The sequence below is a fragment of the Netta rufina genome (assembly GCF_964035555.1).
Source record: "Netta rufina genome assembly, chromosome: 7".
Lineage (NCBI taxonomy): Eukaryota > Metazoa > Chordata > Aves > Anseriformes > Anatidae > Netta > Netta rufina.
In genome coordinates, this window is record NC_140130.1 from 15,955,591 (window position 1) to 15,975,322 (window position 19,732).

Consider the following 19,732-nt stretch of genomic DNA (forward strand, 5'->3'; position numbering starts at 1 on the left):
GCTTGCAATTGGGAGAAAAAATATATTCTAGATTTCGGAGTTAAAATAATCTGTCAAGCTGGGGGGAAGGAAATGGGAACAACAGAAGAAATACATTTCTTCCTGCTGCATGGGGGGTGGGCTGGGCTGACAGCCCAAGTGCCAGAACAGCCTGCTCAGGGAGTTGAGGAATGCACGTTCTCTCCAGCATTAACTTCACATAAGTGAAAGTAGCGCTATGCTTTGTAAGGTTACCATTTTTCCAGAGGAAGACCGAAGGAAATCTGAAACCAAACTAAAATTTATTGATGTTCCCACTCCTTGATTTTCTGAAAAAGGCACCTTTTTTAAAAAGCAGCACAGAATCAAGCAGCACTTTTTCAGCTACTACAGTTAAGTCAATCATTTGGCAATTGCTGGCCTTTCACAGTCCAATTTTTTGTCATTGTATCAGGGCACACTAAATAAAAATTGACCTTCTCACTACTGCTCTGCCCGAGCTTGGAAGAAACTGATTTGTTTAGGAGAAACCAATTTGTTTCATCTCCCAGTTATTCAGCAGAAGTATCATGCTGTAAAAGCTGCTAAGTGATGTTCAGCATAGTGCAACAAGTACTAGTCAGTTTACTAATTTCTCCTCTCACAAAGAACCTTGCAAGTTATGCAACAATTTCAAAACATCTATATACTTGAACATAACTTGAGTATTAGATGTGTTTTTTTGTGACCTATTAAAAATAGCTTTTGCAGACTTAAATGATTTGGGTTTAAACTTATCCATGCACATTCAAAGACTGGAATTGGAAGCTTAAAAGATCAGTCTTGAAGAAAGTAACAAATTAAGTTTTAAGTTTTAAAAGCAAACACATACACCATTAAGTACAGCACTAGCAAGTAAGCTCCCCAGTAACTTCCAACTGGAGGCTTGAAGCAGCATTTTTATACTGATAACACTTAGTTATCATTCAGTACATATTTCAATATTAAAAACTTTTCAGTATGTTTAGTATCCATAGAGTTGAAATTCAGACATTGATAGTGCCAGCTTGTCTGAGCACTAATCATTTCACTCAATTCCACATTTCTGTATCTCATTTTGGTATTAACAGTTTTAGCCATTCATTACCCATGCACAAATATTTTACTCCTAAATTACAAGTCCAGTTGTTCAAAACCTAATCAAATTTGTTATCACCAGGAACCAAGCTCACCCTAAAACTCTTGTCAAAATTAACACATTATACGGCTCTCATATGTACTGACAGTCCATCTTGTTCAAGTCAGTTTCTGCTCCTTCCAAGGAAATTAATGAAAACAAAACATAGCCTGCATAAGAACATTTTATTAACATTTCCCTCCTCAAAGAGAGCTGCAATAAGCAGTCTCTTCCAGAAGCAGGAAAAGGTTTGAAGATAGCAGAGGAAGAAACGCTGCTGGAGAAACTCACGCTCCAGATCACAGCTTCTGATAGCTTCCCTGCTTGACAGAAGGAGCCTGCGGAGGAGCTGATGTCCAGGAAGTGGCTGTAAGATTACAATTGGGCAAGTTCATACAGACTTTCTGGTTTGGCCTTTAATAACCTTCCCATGTCATCACACCTGCTCCTTTCATTATAGAACAACTTTTTTTTTTCAGTTTCATCAAAAAACAAAAACATACCAAACATTGTTCAACATACAAAAACATTCATTATTTTGTCATCACACTGACTTAAGTAAGGCAACACCCATGATTTATCCACTACAGGCCAAAGCAGTCCCAAACAGTTTGCAGTTACAGAAGTCATCTCTCACTGTTACTTTAGCATTTATGGCACTTCACCTACTCAAGAAGTTACTTCCCATTGCTTTTTATGCACTATTCAACATTTAAGGAGGAATATGCCCATCTTTGTTATTCACATAAACACCCAGCATCATCAGTGTATTCATCAAATGTCAAAAAGCAGGTCCGTCCTATCTTCAAATGAAGAAGTCAACTGCCAGATGGACACCACCACAAGAATACCACGTACTCCTGAACACCCTTATGAACTACAGATGTTTAACTTGCAGTCTTCACAGCAGGTGACTTTCTGGTCTTTGCTTACTGCTAACTTGAATCAAGGCTGCCTTGCATTAATAACGTGCATGTTTTGAGACAGTTAAAAAAACTTAGACAATTTTGTAATTACCATACAAGACTTACTTTAAATTGTCTAAACATGAGTTTAGAGAGCAATGAGAATAGGATGGCTGCTGAATACCCAGATATCTTTATACTTTGCTACTACCTTAAAGGACTTCATAGCAAGGTGGGAAATTGGGCTCTTCTCCCAGGCACCAAGTGATAAGATGAGTAGAAGCCACCTCGAATTGTGCCAGGGAGGCTTAGGCCAGATATTAGAAGAAATTTCTTCACTGAAAGGGTTGTGCAGCATTTGAATAGGCTGCACAGGAAAGTGGTTGAGTCACCATCCCTGGAGGTCTTCCAGAGATGTGCAGATGTAGAACTTCGCAGCATGGTTTAATGGTGGAATTCAGTGCTAGGTTAAAGGCTGGACTTGATCTCAGATGTCTTTTCCAACCTGAATGACTCTATGATCTTACACTGCATACAATTTTGTGCTCAGACTTGTGTAAAATTATTCAAAGTAGCATGTACATTTCCTGAACTGTAATTCATCATTTATGTATTGTGTGCATCTGAAGACCAAGGTGAAGCATGTCACTTGCTTGAGTAAGCCTTTTTAGGGCATCATATAACCAGTATAATACAACTGTTTACAAAGACAAGTTACTATAGCTTTCCTGTCACATATTCTAAGCTTCAAAGAGGCACTTCACTGACCCTTGAGCTTGCAAACCAGGAAGAAGTGGTTAGGTAATGTCAGAGGAAACCTTTGCTTCAGTGACCATGAGATGGTGGAATTCAGGATCCTGGAAGGCGGGAACAAGATAAAACAGGCCCTTGCCTTCCAGAGAAGGAACTTTGTCCTGCAAGATCTGCTTGAAGAAATCCCACTGGATAAAGTCTTAGCAGGAAGAGGAGTTCTGGAAAGCTGGTTGTTTTCAAGGATCACCTTTTAAGCTCCAAAACATAACACCCCAAGCAAAGATGGCAGGAGGCCTGCATGGAGGAACAGACTGCTCCTGACATAACCCTGACTGAAGAAGGAAGCATATAAGAGGCAGAAAACTGGAGAGGTGACTCAGGCAAGAAACAGAGAGACTTAGCATGCAGGCATGTGGTCAACCTCAAAGTCCATCTGGAGTTTAAACTGGTGAGGGACATGAAAGGCAGCAACAACAAATGTTTGTGTACCAGCAGCAAAATGTAGACCATAGAAAATGTGGGCCCAGTGCTGAATGGGTGAGGGGACCTGGTGATAGAACAAAAGGCTGAGGTACTCAATGCCTTCTTCACTGAAGCCTTTACTAAGACTTGCCTTCAGCATTCCCAGTTCCCTGAGACTCTCTACATTTGGACACAGGCAAGTCTACCTTCAGTGCACAGATCACGTCACATTCATTGTTCTGTGAGCATAACCACTGATGGAAGATGGAACGCAATTTTATTACTCAAGGTCTCTTCATAAGGATTCTAAGCCAAGAGCAGCAAGGCACACAAGTGTTCTACAGGAACAGTTTGTTTCTGTCTTCTGCTCTTTATTGGATAACCCTGACATGAATCATCACTTTCCTACCCTAGCTAGGAAGTCAGGCTACTGGGAAGCTGCTTCAACACATGTTCTCCCAGGGAGAAGACAAGCTATCCAAACTGCAGTCATCAAGGAGTCAATACAAGCTGACAGTTTCCATGATCATGGCAAGGCTCTCAGATTTATTATGGTTGGGTTTCGCTCCCTCTCCTTTTTCATTAGTTATCCATTGGCCATCACCCAATTAAAAGTAATTATTCTGGAGGATCAGAACATTTATTACTTCAGATTAAGATTTTCTTTCAAAAAAGATTTCAACATGTTTTCATAGAAAACTTTGGTTCTTGTCTCAGGACAGGGCCAATGCAAGTCATTCCTCATCAGATTTGAATGATTAGGCAAAACAAATGAAGGGAAGGTTTACCACCTATTGATTCTCTGTGTGATCTCACATTATTAAAGCTGCAGTACAGTTTTGACTTAAAGAGACAAACCAGACCTACTTCCAAACATTATACATGTTTTACCAATTCCATTTTGAGCTGCTAGAATGCTAAGCTCATGTTTTACAGAGATCCACAGATCCGTATTAGTGAAGCATTTGTAACTGGAAGTAAGATCCAGCCTTTATTTTATCTCAATTCTCTCTGCAGAGAGTCATCTCACATGCCTCGTGTCTTTTGACGTACAGATACCTGCAACAGCCACCCACGTGTGCTGCATCTCCATGCACCTACACACATTATTACTTTAGACTCCAGTTATAGAATACGCTATATTTTAGTTCTTACCAAATGTCAAAAATTGAGGAAGAAATTATGCAGTGAAACATCAACTACTCTGCATCCATGCACTAAATGAATTGTACACATTTAAAGATATTTTCATGTCCAAATTTGATAATGGCAATGTCTAACACAAATTCCTATTGTTATGTTTAAAGATAAATGCCAGGAGTGTTAACATTTTCCCAGATTTAAAAACCATGGCTACTGAGGCAGGCTCTGTATCAGAAAGAATTGCTTCTCAGCACTTGACTGAGCAAATGATGAAATAGAATTTGTCACTACAGGAAGAAAACCATCATTGCCTAGAGAGTTTCCTACCATCTCGTTTGGCTGTCTGACTTGCTTTACAGAGGGAGAATTGGCAGCAGAAGAAAATTGATATTGCTAACTTTGTCTTCATATCAGAAGTGAAAAAATACAAAGCCAGAAAGACCCACTATAAAATAGAGTTAGAAAAAAGAACTTCAGAACAATGCATACAAGCTGAAGTGGGGATAAAAAAAAAAAAGTAGTCTTAACTCTGTGAGGCCACTGCCAAAACTAAGCAATAATCAAGACAGTGTCAAATTAGACCATTCTGTCCTCTGGAGAAGTATTTGCCAATTGTTTCATTTAGCTTGTGTTTAAGAACTCAGGCAGATGTGGAATCCAACCAACATACCTAGCATTTGCAACAACCACCACTTAATGTTTTCAGAAATCTCCTGTAGCTAGCATTAACACCGCACATTTGCTCAACACTTCTTTAAAACCACTGCTTATCCTCCTCCCACCCATCCAGTCCCCTTAAAGATTTGCATCATTAATCTAAATTACAACTACTGTGGGAAGGAGAAAGACACCTGTAAGTCACCCTGCTGATATCGTCAAGCTACACATCTCCAACTGTAAGACATACTGAATTATGTTCTATGTGGTTCATTCTTTTGCTAAAGCTTTCTAAAGGAATTTATGTCTACAGTCCGATACTCCTGTGAGGAAAAAGAATAGCCTCTAGCTTCAAAGCACAAGGCAGCACTACATGACACAGTAAAGTTGCAAGAAATTGGGAGCAAGAAGCCCCTCAGCCTTGGCCCTCAGTATGGATTTAAGAAGTCCTCCCTGTGGAGGGATACACTTAGACAGTAGAAAGCAAATATTGAGTTTCCCAGAGCCAGACTGGTATACACCATTCTGCTGGCATATGGAACTTTTTAGCCCAACCAACCACTGTAAGACTATCCACTGCTGAACATTACTCTCAGTTTTTATGCCCAAGAGCAAGCTGCTTGTAATTACTAATGGAGGCCTCCACCATCTCCACACACTTTTAAAGGAATAGAGAACAAAAGATTCCTTTTAGAGCTAATGGAAGACACTGGTATAAGTTTTCAGATATAACAGAACAAAGAGATAATTCCACTCAAATCAGAAGCTGATTTACTACTAATGTAAAGATGATCCCTAACAGATAAAAGCAAGAAAGAAGTTATGATGTGCTTTTGTGATTAGAGTTGCTTTCTTTCTAATTTATCATTAATCACCCTTTCCCCCACCCCCATGCATACACCCTAAACTGGTTTGATCAGCTCTCAGAACATACGGCCACTTTCCCCACAATATGATAAAAGAAACCTAAAGAAACTGCAGGTACACCAAAATAAAGTGTTCTTCTTCAAAAAGAATTGTTTTTATAAAAGACTCGTTCCTAGAAGTAATCACATTCCCACTATACATAAGGCATGGTAGCCTACAATGAAGAGGTCTGTTCTGTCACAAGATATCCAGGGCTCTTCTGGTACTCTCATTCAGTCGCCATTTGGCAGTAAGTTTGAACACAGTGTAGTTCAGATGAGCTACTAGAACAAGGTATGTCTTCCAGCATGAAGATACAATACAATAAAAACCCAAAATACGGGGGAGCTGAAGCAGGGGTTGATCTATGCATCTCCCTGGAGGAGTTACACACACCAAGAAAAGGAACTCTGCAAGTTCCTGCAGACTCTTGACTTGAGAGCCTTCTTTTGTGCTGTGCAGAAAACTCTATACAGAAAAAGCTCACTGTTTTTCTTCTCCATCCTCCTCCACAAGGCTCTTAATAGAAATAGTGCAAGCTAATTTTTCCTCTAAACCAAAAAGTTATCCCCAAGAGCTCACACCTGTCTTGCATACCCTGAGATGCAGGTAAGCCAGCTATGCCAGAAGAAACCATGTAGGGATGAGAAGGCTCTTTTTCCAGTCCGCTCTCCGCAACCATCTGAGTATTTCTCCTTATTAAGGGTGTTTAGCCATGCATTTGACTAACTGTTGTAGTTGTGACAAGGGTTTCAACGCAGGCTGCATCTTCCACAAATTTATGAGTTATTTCCTGTCTGGTGGGCTGCAGGTACCAGCAGGCAATTCACAGCCTGTCAGAGGAAAACACAACAGCTCTTCCTGCCCAGCCCTACAAGCCTCAGCAACTTGTCATGCTTGAGAGGCTCACGGATGTGCACCCAGAACATACTGATTGCTTGAGGTGATCACTTCATTCACTAGGATGAAGTAGGGCAGCTGCTACACATACACTAAATGCCATTCTCCCACACTTCTTTGGTTTTAAATTTTTATGCCACTGAAGTACTAGTACAGAACTTTGCCTGTTTCATGAGTCCTTTGTGTGGTTCTGGTTGCACATGGATGGGGTGGGCTTCAGCTGATGACAGTTTGAAGAGACTGACCTCACAGCTTTAGGAAGTGACAGAAACCTGCCTGACCCAATGCTACAGTGCTGCTCTCATCTAGTACAACCTCCAGTTAAGCTTAATCTTGATCATGCCCATTGATGTTAGATTAGTACTTGGACAGCAGGGCTTGGAGGTAAAATCTGATAAACCATGACTGCAAGACAAGGCATTCACTAAGAGACCCTTACTCCTGATTAGCCCAGCCTGTTTGCTCTTGTTGATGCAGAAAGATGTCAGTATAGTTGCACAAACCTCTGAATCTCAGTAGCTGAACAAATGTATACATACACAGCATCCAGCATTATAACTACATAAGAGAGCAAAGCAATTTTCCCCCCCATAAAAGTTAATCTGATAGAAACTGGACACACACAAACCCTTATGAAACATGTACATTCAAATACAAGAGGACAGCACAGATAGCACAGAGGATGGAAAGGCAGAAGCTGCATTGTCAGTTAGAGGATATGCTGACCTGTCTGAGCAAATCTCTTCTGCACAATCTCAACCACTTCGTTTGTGACTACAAACACCTGACAAATCTTTTATGAGCATATCCCACTGCTATCACCTGCCTCAAACAGATCAAGCTCAGTTGAGATGAAGGACAGAAATACAGTAGTGGTCTCAAGCAAGGCAGGTTAACTCTTTCAGAATATTGATCTGGTTCAATAACCTAGCCTCTGAAAAGGCAATATCCCAAGTTTCTGACACCACTCCAGCATTTAAGTCATGCATACTTCAGTCTCCTCACAGGTTTCCTCTATTACCTTAGTTCTCATGCAGAGAACTACTTCCCCATCTGTCAAACTCAGCTGCTTCACCTATGGAACTGCCAACATTTAGCACAGCCACAAGGACTCTGCTCTGAAGCAGTTCAGTTCATAACACCAGCAAAGTGACAAGGATAGTCTATGCTTGTAATGACAGAAAGCCAGAACCCATACAAAGCACTAAGTAAATCGAGCTTAAAAAGGCAGGGCAGAATTTGGTTTCTCTGTTTGGCAGTAGTGTAACATCACTCTGAACATACATGTTAGTAAGGTCACTACTGGAAAGTAGAGACTTTTTTCTACCTATGAAGTGTTGAAGTTGCATTATATAGTGTGTGATAGGTTTCCATGTTCTGCGTTACCATTAGACATCTTTAATAGAAATCCCTCCTTAAAAGGTAGATATTTGATGAATGCTTTCCAAGAGTTAGAACACCAGACCACCACAAGGTTCCTTTCCTTCCAAGGGAATTTTGAACACTCAGAACTCCGAATTCCATTTAACTGCCCATTAAAGTAATAGAACATTTGGCAAGCCCCAAGTTACTCCCTGCCTGTTGACGAATATTTTTCTAACCAGTCCTATCATTTCAGTGTTACATCTTCAGCTACAAGAACTATTAAGCAAAGCCCCAACCCTTCCACACAGGGCACACATCCACTCCAAATACCAGCCAATAAAAACATTAAGATCTTCAGTTTAAAAAAAATCCTTTAGTGCATTATTCATCCTGCAGTGTTAATCTGAAGCTTCTCCTCTCGTTCTTGGATCCAGTCAAAGGTTATTTAGAAAACTTCTGCCACTTATCTTTACATGCAAAACTTTTGCATGAACAACATGTACCTCATTTCATAGTTAATAAATGTCATCAGGAGACTTAAACTATTTGGACTGTTCTACAAAGGTTATCCCTATCAGCATACTCTAGAATTGGTAGAATCCAACTCACATATTGTGGAAACTAATATACAAGAAGTACAGAACAAGCCTTTGGTGTTTAGCATGGTGAAGGACTAACTTAAGCAAATGTTTAATTGATTTCAACAATAACTTCAACCTTTTCTTGCCTAGAAAGACTTTGCAACTAGCTATGACAGGAAGCTGGGAAGTGTACCTATAGTAGGTGTTAGTAGATGTCTCTGGGTGTGCAAGCCTTAAATAAAACAAGGCTAAAGGTAGCTTCATATAAACTAATAAATATAGCACATTCATTTCAGACAGAAAATACAGAAATGAATATCAAATGGCAAACTGAAGGAAAAGCTCTTCCACAGAGGTTTGTAATCAAGATGTACCTGAGAAAGACTCCCTTGTGCTTTATCAACTATTTTTAACTTAAGACTCTTACAGAAGACGTATCAAATTCTGCTCCATCCTGGACGTAGCATGTTGTGTTACTTGTATCTCAGGAATATTAACAAAATTAACTATAAAGGAAGTAACTGCATGTGGCTCCTTCCTTGAAGGAGGTATCTTCTCATTTCTTAGCCCATTTCCCAACACAGGGCACCTCCTAAGGCCTTGCACAAGAAGAGGGTCTCAGCTCTTCCAACACCACCACCAGTTGATTACAAATGCAATAACTACATAGATTACATACTGCACCTTCCAAACTGTGGTGCCCTTACTACAGGCTGAAGAGCTGGTAAGTGGTGCTGCAATGTGCCAAGTCATCACTGGTAAAGCATGATTTCTCTGGTGGTCAGTATTCACCACCATCATGTACACTTCCCAATACTTACACTACATGGTGAACCCCAGACAAACAGAGCAGGAAATGTGAAGAACTCCCAGCCACATTGCTGTCTTGGTTACACCAGCAATTCCTTTTCTGAAGCCACTAGAAGACCAGCAATTAGAAAACCTGACTGAACAAATACCCCTGCTTACGTGAAACTGTAGTTTCAAAGATGTTAAGAATGATGCACTAAAAGCACAGCGCTGGATAAAAAATGTAACTTCATTTCTGAATTATTTTGTGTAGCCAAAGCTGTGTTCTACCAAACTGCAACGTCTTTTCTTTTAAGTACCTACTCAAGTTACACTTCTGTTTGCCCTTTGTGAATTACCACAGTGTTTCCCCTTATCAAGCTAGCACACAGAGAAACCAAGTCAGAGACTTCGAAAACAATGGCTCAAAATGAAAAAAGAACTGGCATTAGCAAGCTGCAGAAAGAAACTAGTTTTTTTTTTTTTTTTCTCTAATAAATTGTGCTTCATCAGACTAGGTTTCCTTGGGGTGGGGCATAAAAAAAAAAAACAAATAAATCACACAACCCAGTGTACAGGCAAAGCTCAGAAGCAAAGCTTTAATCTGAAGTCTTCCTTTCAAGGAAAAGTATTTCATACACTCCAGCTTCACACCCTTACAGCCAATATACCTACTAGACCAGTGCACTGCTGCAGGCAGAATGCTCTTCAGTGGAACTCACGAGTTCCAGCTCAAGCCAGCAAGAAGCAAGAAGTGTTCCTGACAGTACATCCCATAGAAATAAGTCATGGAGTGGCGAGGAGCAGAAGGCACAGTTACACTGCAGAACCTCAAAGTGACGAGTTATTATTGCAGCAGCAAGTACTGCAGGCTGAAATCTAATAAACACATCACTTGCATTAGTCATCTTGACAGCTTCTTATACCACAAGCCTCACGACTTCAGCATTTTAATGCATTTATCAGATACCAGTGATGCATTTCCAACTGTTGTTAAAGTGTTCCATTTTAAGTTAAAGTTTTTTGGCAAGAGATAATTCCTGCCATGAACAGCTTAAGAATGTAGAAGAATCACACCGAGCAAGAGGTGTGTTATGTTTTAAAATGAATCCCAAGTGCCTGTACGTGAACCTAACAGAAGCACAAGGCAGGTATTGCCAACTGTTAAGGAAACACAAGCTTGCAGCATTTCAGCGCTTTCTACATCCAGCAACGCGTTTCTGCTTTGCAACAGTTTGCTGTACTTCTGATGCAGCCGGTCACAGAAGTATTAATAGAAAACACTTCTACCATTAGTCACTCGCACTCCTCAGGCTGAAGAGCCTACACTGCAAACACTCGTGCCTTGGGAAGTCGCACAACTCCCAGCTGCTCGCAGGAAACCAAAGCGACCCGGGCTGATCTCCAGCCACCTCCGGCTGCAGCCGAGCAGCGCAGGGCACCCCCGGGGCGGGGTGCCGGCAGCAGCGGCTCCAGCCTCGCCCTCACCCTCCCCGTGCCCAGGGCAGCAGCACAGAGCCCCGGGCGGCAACAGTTGGGGCCGCTCCGAGACCGGGCAGCCGGGGGCACGCAGCCGGGCTCTGAGGGGCTTCGTCCCCGGTGGGGGGGGGGGGCACAAATGAAGCTTTTGGGGGCTTCTCGCCGCGTCCCGGCGGCGAGCAGGGCTGCGCGGCGGCCGTTGGCGGCCGTTAACGGGCACCTGCGTGAGGGGAGCGGCCGGGCCGGGCCGTGCGCCCCTACTCACCCGCACCAGGTTGCTGACAGCGGCCTGCACGGCCGAGACGGGGGCGGTGAGGTCCGGGATGGCCTTGCCGTCCACCTCGCCCTCCTCGTGCATGATGACCAGGTGGGAGATCTGCTGGGCCACCGGCTCCAGGATGCTCTCGATGGTGCGCGTGTGGAACACGGGCATGGCGGCGGCGGCGGGGCGGCCCCAAGTCCGCACAAACTCCGGCGAAACTCCGGCCCCGCGGGCTGGCACCGCACCGGGAGAGCCGCGGCCTCCGCGGAAGCAGGAAAACGGGGAGGAAATTAAAAGTAAAAAAATGCAGAATTAAAAATAAAACAAGCACGGATCCACCCCGAGCTCTCCGCCCCTCCCCGGCGGGCTGCGGCAGCGCGGAGCAGAGCGAAACGGAGCGGCGGCTCCCGGCTCGGGCTGGCGGAGGCGGGACTCGAACCCGCCGCCCTCCTGCCTGCCCCTGGCGGCGCCCACCCCGCACTGGCAGGCGGCGGCAGCCAGGCGGCGGCTTTTCAGGCGGCCTCGCGCGCCGCCCCGCCCCCTCGGCCCGCCTCGCCCAATGGCCGGGCCGCCGCCGCCGCCGCCAGTGGCGCAGAGCCGCGTCCGTCAGCATTCCAGCGCCCCCCCCCCCCCCTCCCCTCCCCGCCGCCTATTCCCGGCCAAGCCGCGTTGCGCGCTCGCTGGTTTCCCAGCGCGGGGTGACGTCAGACATTCTGCTGTCCATATAAGGAGACGATTAAAGCCGCTTGGAGAGCAGCGCGGGGTGGGGAGGGGGGGGGGGAGCGGCGGGATTCCTGCGGGCGCCCGCCCTGGGGCCGATGAGGAGGAGAAGGCGGTGGCGGTGGCGCGCGCCGTGCGCGCTCCCGCTGCCCGTCCCCGTCCCCGTCCCCTGCGCGGGGGGTTCCTGAGGGCAGCGCCCCCCCCACACACACACACCCACAAACGCCCACACGGCGCCGCTCGCCGTGCCCGCAGCCCCGCGGCACGCCCCGGGCGCGGTCCCCAGCGCTTCCGCTGCCCTGAGGAGAAGCCCGCGGGGGGTGGGGGGGGCCCGCGGCAGCGCCGGCACGGCTCGGGTGCGGGGAGCTGCTGCTGCCGCTGTTTGGTCTGTTTAAGGATTTTTTTTGGTGCCCGCGCTGCTATTTCAAGCCGTCGAGGAGCGCTGCCGGCAGGCTGGCTGTGGCGCTGGGGGCGGCTGTGGTGCGCTGAGCGCCGGGACGGGGCCGGCCGCAGCCCCCTCAACCCCCGCCGCGCCCGCGGGGCTCCCCTCACGGCGTCCCCCTGACGGCGTCCCGCCCCGCAGCGGGCAGCAGGCCGAGAGCCGGGCACAGCGCGCCTCAGGCAGGGTCCGAAGCCGCAGCAGCACCTGCAGCCCCTTCCTCCGGCGTGCCGGGGGCTGTGGCGCTCGCTGAGCCGGCCCTCGCAAGGGTCAGGCACCTCCTGGTCTGCACGGCCCCGGTTTGTTCACAGGGGGTACCTGCAGGCCTGTAACAGATAACCACGTTATGCACTGGCATTTGAGGCATAAAAATACCGGCCTCTCAGCAGTGATGAGTGTATAAAGTCACCATAACTGTATTTCGTGCTGTTGAGCACTGGCCATATACCAGTGTCCGTACCAGTTACAATAAGCACGTTCCCAGTAGGGCCTCGTAGCGTACAATGGGTTGGTAATAACAAATGCCCACAAAAATCCTTCTGGATTGTAGTGTGAAGCAGCTAGGAATTACAAAAAGCAATTAGTCCGTGTTATAAACTAATAACCCGACAAATTCCATTCTGTGGAAGTATGCAAACCTTATAAACCACTTCTGCCTTGTGGGGCTAGCATGTGGGCTAAGTTCTCCAATTCAGGGCAATTGCTTCAAGTCTTGGACCTTCTACACTGAGTCCTGTCAGAAATATGCATGTGCACACACGTGTTTTAAAGAATAATGATATAAAAAAAAAAAGTGTTACTTGACAATTTTAAAAGGCTGTCTTGGTGGCTCTGATAGGTACGGTTGCTACAGGTAAAATAAAATATAAAAGATCAGACAGACAAACATTTCTGGCAGCTTTCTAAAACTTTACTCACCTACAGGGCCAAAATATCTGTTAATGCATTTGGGGGTGAAGTGGTGGTTTTTCTTTCAGCATTTGGGTTATGCTAACATTTTTTTTTTTCTGTGAAAAAAATCAATTTCTTGCCTGTACTGTGTGACTGTACCACAGATCTGCCACTGAAATTCCATGGCTGCTATTGGTGTGGCTACTTAATTTTCAAAGCCACATCCAGCAAAATTAACAGCAATTAACAAAATTAACTGCAATTAACAGCAATACATGCAGCACTATATATATATATATATTTAAGTACCACCTTTACACTGTTTTCTCTTTCCTTTGCAGTATTCAGATCTGTCACGTTGATGTCATATACATAACAGCTTGGCAGCAGGTACTGTTTTTATTTTTGTAACCAGATTCCTTTGCCCTTTGCACTGTTCAGTATCTGTAATTATGCACTAATTATGCTGCTACTGGGAGATTGCTTCTCCAGTTTATGCAGTTCCATTAACTCTACAGATCCGAACGTATGGTTAGAAAATAACAATATATTTGATCACAGTATTTTCCATTTCTTGAGCCCAAGGTGGAAATGTATGAATTCTTTTATTTGTCCTGCTTCCAAAATGGTGTTATACATGCCACAATGGATTTCCACTGAGAAAAAAGAGATGCAGATCCCCCTTTCCACACGCACAATATTTTAATATTGTTAAGAAGCTGTATCTATTATTAGCAGTATAGGAGTGACTAGCATCCCAAATAAGATAAAGTGGTTACACTGAAAGGATTATCTTTTAATGCACTCTATGGCCGTTGCTATTTCATAAGAACTCAGGTGAGTCCAGTTAAACCCAATTCTGCACAAAGCATGGTATCAGCAAACTTTTCTGCCTACAGAAATCTTCACTTTATTTAGGGACACGATATCCCTCTATCCCAGATAATTGGTTATAAAGTTCTGACAACATGGAATTACCTGAATTTGTAGAGACGTTATTGGGGTAATCTTACCCACATTACTTTTTTTATTTTGCAAAACTGTAGTGAGAATACACAAGTAGAGATGAAAGACTGTTTTGTGGCTTCAGTCGATCTAGAATGGTTGCACTGACTGTCTTACCTCTGATTTTAATTAAACTTGAGTCCTACTGAAGGAAGAAAATAAGAATTCTTGGCCTACACACTGAACATAATGATCACTAAACATCCATGACAATAATCTACGTTCACCAGGTATACATTTTTATTTTCATTACTTAGGCTTAGTTTTTGCTCTCACAATTTGTTCATTTTGCTTTCCACATATTGTGCAAATCCTTTTCCTACACGTAGTGTATTTTTATAATGAAGTGAAGAAATCCTCTCTTTGCTTCCACTGAAGTAAGAGAGATATATGAATAGAGAAGTAATAGACTGGTAGAAAAAGGGAGATGACTACGTGCTGACAAAGAGTGTAGCTGCAATGCAGTCTCTTCCACAGTCTGCATCCTGTGGTGGGTGTACATGGCACTGGAACTACAGCTGGCGGGAGCAGTGGAAGCATTTTCAGAGGTTCACGACCTTGCAGTTGTCTGTAATTATAAGGTGTTGTGCTAATACAAATACTTCAGCAAAGTCCATATGCCTGGTTCAGCTGCATGCACTAAACAAATTTTATAGTAGTTATTTTCAGTATTAGGTACCACAGCAGAGAATGATCAGGTTTTCTAGGCATTTAACTTGTCTGTGGTGAATTGTCTTTCTCTGAAATTACCTGATCTTGTTCCTTGATTTTGCCAGCTTCTAACGTTTCTGAGTTACACCTGGTTAGCTGCTTAATAAAGTGTACAGAAATGCTGTATAAAATGAATGTCATTATTGTCTTGATCATATGAAGGTTTAAGTATATGTCAAAATGTAAGGATTAAAGTCTCGTTTTATCACCTTCTGGAGAATTGGAGGCTATTGTGATCAGCAGACATAGAATGCGTTCCGCAATTCACTCTTATCAAGCCATTACCTTTTGGTATCTGTAAAGACTTTTTTTTTTCTTTCTGTGTTAATGTCTGCCTTACATATATTTTAAGATTGGTATGGGTTTGTTGTAGAAAGGTATTTTGTTATTGATAGCTCTAGCATATAGCTGGCTGGCACAGAAAGAATGCATTTCACACCTAAGAAATGACAACAAAGGGAAAAGAGAGAGCAGACAATTAAGGACAGTGTAAGTTCACCATAATGCTCTGTCAGTGTGCCTTACCTTTATGAGGATGCCATGAGACTAGGTTAGGTTCTGTTTTGTTCTGCGTCTTGGCTGGCTCTGTGCTAGGAACTGCAACAAGACCAACACTATACACTGCTTTTTGGTCACTTACCAAAAATACCAATCACTTAATGAGATATATGGGAGCAGCCTATCTAGGACTGAAAAAATGAAATCACAATTGCTAGCCATAGCCTGAACACTGAATTTATTTCATCACACAACACTGCTTGGTTCCTAGCTGCCCTTCTGTAGGTGTGTTGTGTTGATAAAACATAGCAGGGCTGAGATCTGCAGAGAATGCTGCTACCAATTCACTGCTTCCTTCAAGGAGTTTCTTGCTAGAAGGTATACACAGCTATGTAGCATCTGCTGGGAAGCCAAGAGTGCAAATGCAGTTTAGCTTGTTATCTGTGAGTTACAGTGCCAACTGCTCTGAGCCCAAAACATTTTATTAACCACACTGCATTCTTAAGGGTTTATCTTGAAGTATCACAACAATTGTAACAACACAATTCAAAGAATGTTTTTTGAGAATAGAAAAGTTGTAGAAAAGAAAGATAAGCATATTTAATGTATGTGTATATATTTCTGTATATATGAATGCTTATTCTAGAAATTGCTAATGAGTTTCAAAGAGCAAGTTTTCCTACTTTTCTTCTGAAAAAAATCCAGACAGGAATATATTTGCACATACCTCTATATATGTGAAGCACATATGACAGATTATGTGTAGTTAAAATTACAGTCTATTCACAGTAAATGCAAGCAAAATATATTTCTGCTCTTGTGGCAGCATTACTACAAACCTACAATAGACTTTGATTTTCAGAAGGCAACAGGTAATTTTCAGGAGCTTGACTCTGTGATTAGGTAAATGAGTACCACTAAAAGAAAAAGTTGAAGCCAAAATACTGGCCCTATCCATCTTATCAAGTATCATGCTTAATATGTTAGTGTTCTTTTAAAAACAATTTTTACACCACGAGAGATGTATATTTTTGTTCTGAGTATATGTGTTCTGCCTCAGAGTCTGTCAATATAAATGACTTGCTTGTAAACAATCGAACTGCGTTGTTGACAGTAGGTGGGCATTTCAACAGTCATTTTACCACTAATAATTTTAGTAAATGTTTATGGTCATGTCTACACATGGACACAGGAAAATTGAGGAAAATCAATTAAAGATATTAACTGCATTTAAGTTAAGAATATTGAATCTCATGTGAAAGGTATAGTTCATCTTCAAATGGCCTTTTCTGCAGTATGATTCTTTTCAAAGAACATGCCTTTTGGGAGCAGTTGGACACTTGTTTTACAGAGCTGTTGCATCTACCAACTGACATGTGGTAACTGACTTCTTGTATGCTCTTCATTCATTTCCGTAAAAAGTGTAAAGGTTTAAGTCACTGTTGTTGGTCAGTGTAAGCTTCATTACTGTTGATCAATCTAAGTTTCATTACTGTTGACCAGTCTAAGCTTCATTGTTTTACTTTGCACTGGAATGAACAGATATCTCAGCTGAACTGCATGCAGTCACCTCTTGATGCTCGATCAAGTATTTTTGCCCTTAATTATTTTACATCAGTTTCAAGGACCCCTGTATCCAAATCAGCCTATACAGCTGACCTATGAAATACTTACGTATTTGTTGGCTGCACATTTATTGGTGTCTGTTTCAGCTTAGCAGGGTTTTTTGCCCTTGTAATATTATGTGCTTGTATCTGTCAACTCTTTTCCAAGAGTTCCTGATATTGGATTTGACTCACCAAGGTTTTAAAGCATGTGTTTATTGGTAAGTGTAAGATTAGTCTGAAATTTTAAGTGTTTTGCTGGTTTGGAGTCTCCTGAGTTATTTATATCCCTACAGCAGAATGAATAGGCTCAGAGGGTTCTGCATTTTTGTGTACATTCCAGATCACCACAAAGCCAAAGTCTTTGGACTAGCCAAGACTTGTAGAAAAAAACACTGGCAAAAATAAAATAATACTATATTTTGTAGTAATTAATTCATTGAATATGCATGTCTATAATTGTGGTTTACTGGATGATTTTGAAGATGTTTAATTCTTTCATAGATTCTTTATGGCTTAAATAATTATCATGCTTAGCATGCATCCAAAGATTTGTGACTCTGTATTAGTCACAAATAGGAGCATATAGGAGCTCACAGCCATCAGCAAGTACTAAACGGCCAAGTTGTGCAGTACTTAAAAAAAAGTTATTGCTAGATAGCACCAAATTTCTGCGTATACATATAAACTCCCTTCATATACAAATATTCAACTCCACAGAATAAATCACATTGATGTACTTTTGAGTATCTTATCTGTGCTGTATTCATTGATTCATCTTGACTGAAACTCTTCCAGTGTCCCAGACTTCAGAGGAGCTTCAAATAAAGAAAATTAATGAATAACACAAAAATACTTCCTTCCTCCTGCCCTGAGATGTTGAACCTACAATTATTGTAACATAATTGGACCTTGTACTCATACAAAATTCAGTAGGACCCATTGTAAGATTGCTCCGTGAATGTGTACATTTTGTTCTCTGTTCCACATAAAAATGCAGTGGTGTCATAGAAGGAACAGTGTATATTCACAGTGTGCCACTCAGAGGTTTAAAGATCTTTAGGGCTGTAGGCAGAGTTTTATATTGTTGTGAAGGGGAGAATCCAGAATTACACTGGTCGATGCAGTACTTCTGTGCTGAAAAAACAAACAACCAAACAAACAAAAAAACACCACAACTGTCCTCATGACATTTTATGTCTGTAAGAATTGGTTTAGAATTTTTTTGAAGTGTACAGAAAACTTGCTCATCTGTCTTGTTAGTCTCCTTATTAACTAGATTCATGACTATTAAGAATTAAATTTTGAATCTCTTACATATGCAGAAGATCCCTGTTCTTTGCCTTTCTTTTCTGTTGTGGTCAAGTGTCAGTGGACCAGATTTTTGCCCCATTACACAGCTGACATTACCCATCTGAATACTCAGAGAAAGGAATGAGATTCTTAAACCTCCCCTTAAAGGAGCTTGGTATAAACCGGCAGTTCTGATAAACTATTTTAAAGTAATTCTCATTTAAAGTATTGTGTTCCATATCATGTATTCATTCCACTGGCAGAAAAGAAAACTTGATTAATAATTTATTTATTTATTTTATTTATTTTATTTATTTATTTATTTATTTATTTATTTATTTATTGGTACTAGTGGGTATTTGAGTTCTGCTACCTTGAAGCTGCTGGTAGATGAGAAGCAAAAATTAAGAGCTACTAAGTCTTGCTCCAAATGCCCTAGGATTTCAGGGATGAAATTAAATTACCATTTATATTTTGAGCTGTGTAGATGTGTAGAGAAATGCCCCTGATGCCAGGGAACAATATTTCCCATGCAAGTGTGTAATTCTTTACTGTTACATACTGTGTTGGCATTGCCAATTAAATATGGTATGCAGTGGTAAAGTGTGTGCAAACTGCTGCCAAATGAGGGTCAATAGACTTAGCAGTGTCACACTGTGCAAAGCATGCTGTGCTTGTGAAGTATTTTCTCCTCTGAGACAAACTTTTTGCATTCATTAGTGTCCCTTGCAAAGCAGTTAGCCAGGGCTAGACTCGCATTTTTCACTCATACTGTATTTGATTTACATCAGTCGAAGGAAACAGTAATGTGCAACAGTGACTCTGGAATTTAAACAGAAACCCACAGGGGATCTCCGTACTGCCGGCCAACTTCCAAATAGGGGAGAAGAGAAGCGGCTGTAGTAGCCTGGGAAGCCATCCGCAGTACAGCAAGGGACAAAGCAGCTGGGAGTACAAGAGCTGCTCGGAGTTTGTTCAGAAAGGTAACTGCTGCAATGCTTTAGGCAGAAAAAGGGAATGAAATACAAATACTGCGATAACGGAAGGGACGTTAACCATCTGGGACCTGATTGAAAGAAGTGCAGTTATCATTTTTAAATCCATTTTTCAGGATGTAATATTGCATTTACCCCAAATTCAAAGGTCTGTCCATAACCTGCCAATAGCAATCTGTTGGCATTGAGGGTTTATCAGGAAGGCTCACATGAAGAATGCATGTGAGGAGATTAGTGGG

General features: G+C 42.3%; 1 protein-coding gene across 4 annotated transcripts in view; it reads right to left on the minus strand.

The window, feature by feature from the left end:
- VCL (vinculin) overlaps positions 1 to 11,808 on the minus strand; it is a 63,831-nt gene extending 52,023 nt beyond the window's left edge. For all 4 annotated transcript variants that reach the window (XM_084290394.1, XM_084290396.1, XM_084290393.1 and 1 more), the window contains exon 1: positions 11,341 to 11,808. In XM_084290394.1, the coding sequence (XP_084146520.1) occupies positions 11,341 to 11,508 (168 nt within the window). In that variant the 5' untranslated portion in view covers positions 11,509 to 11,808. The remainder of the gene's footprint in view (positions 1 to 11,340) is intronic.
- Between the last annotated feature and the right edge of the window lie 7,924 nt (positions 11,809 to 19,732).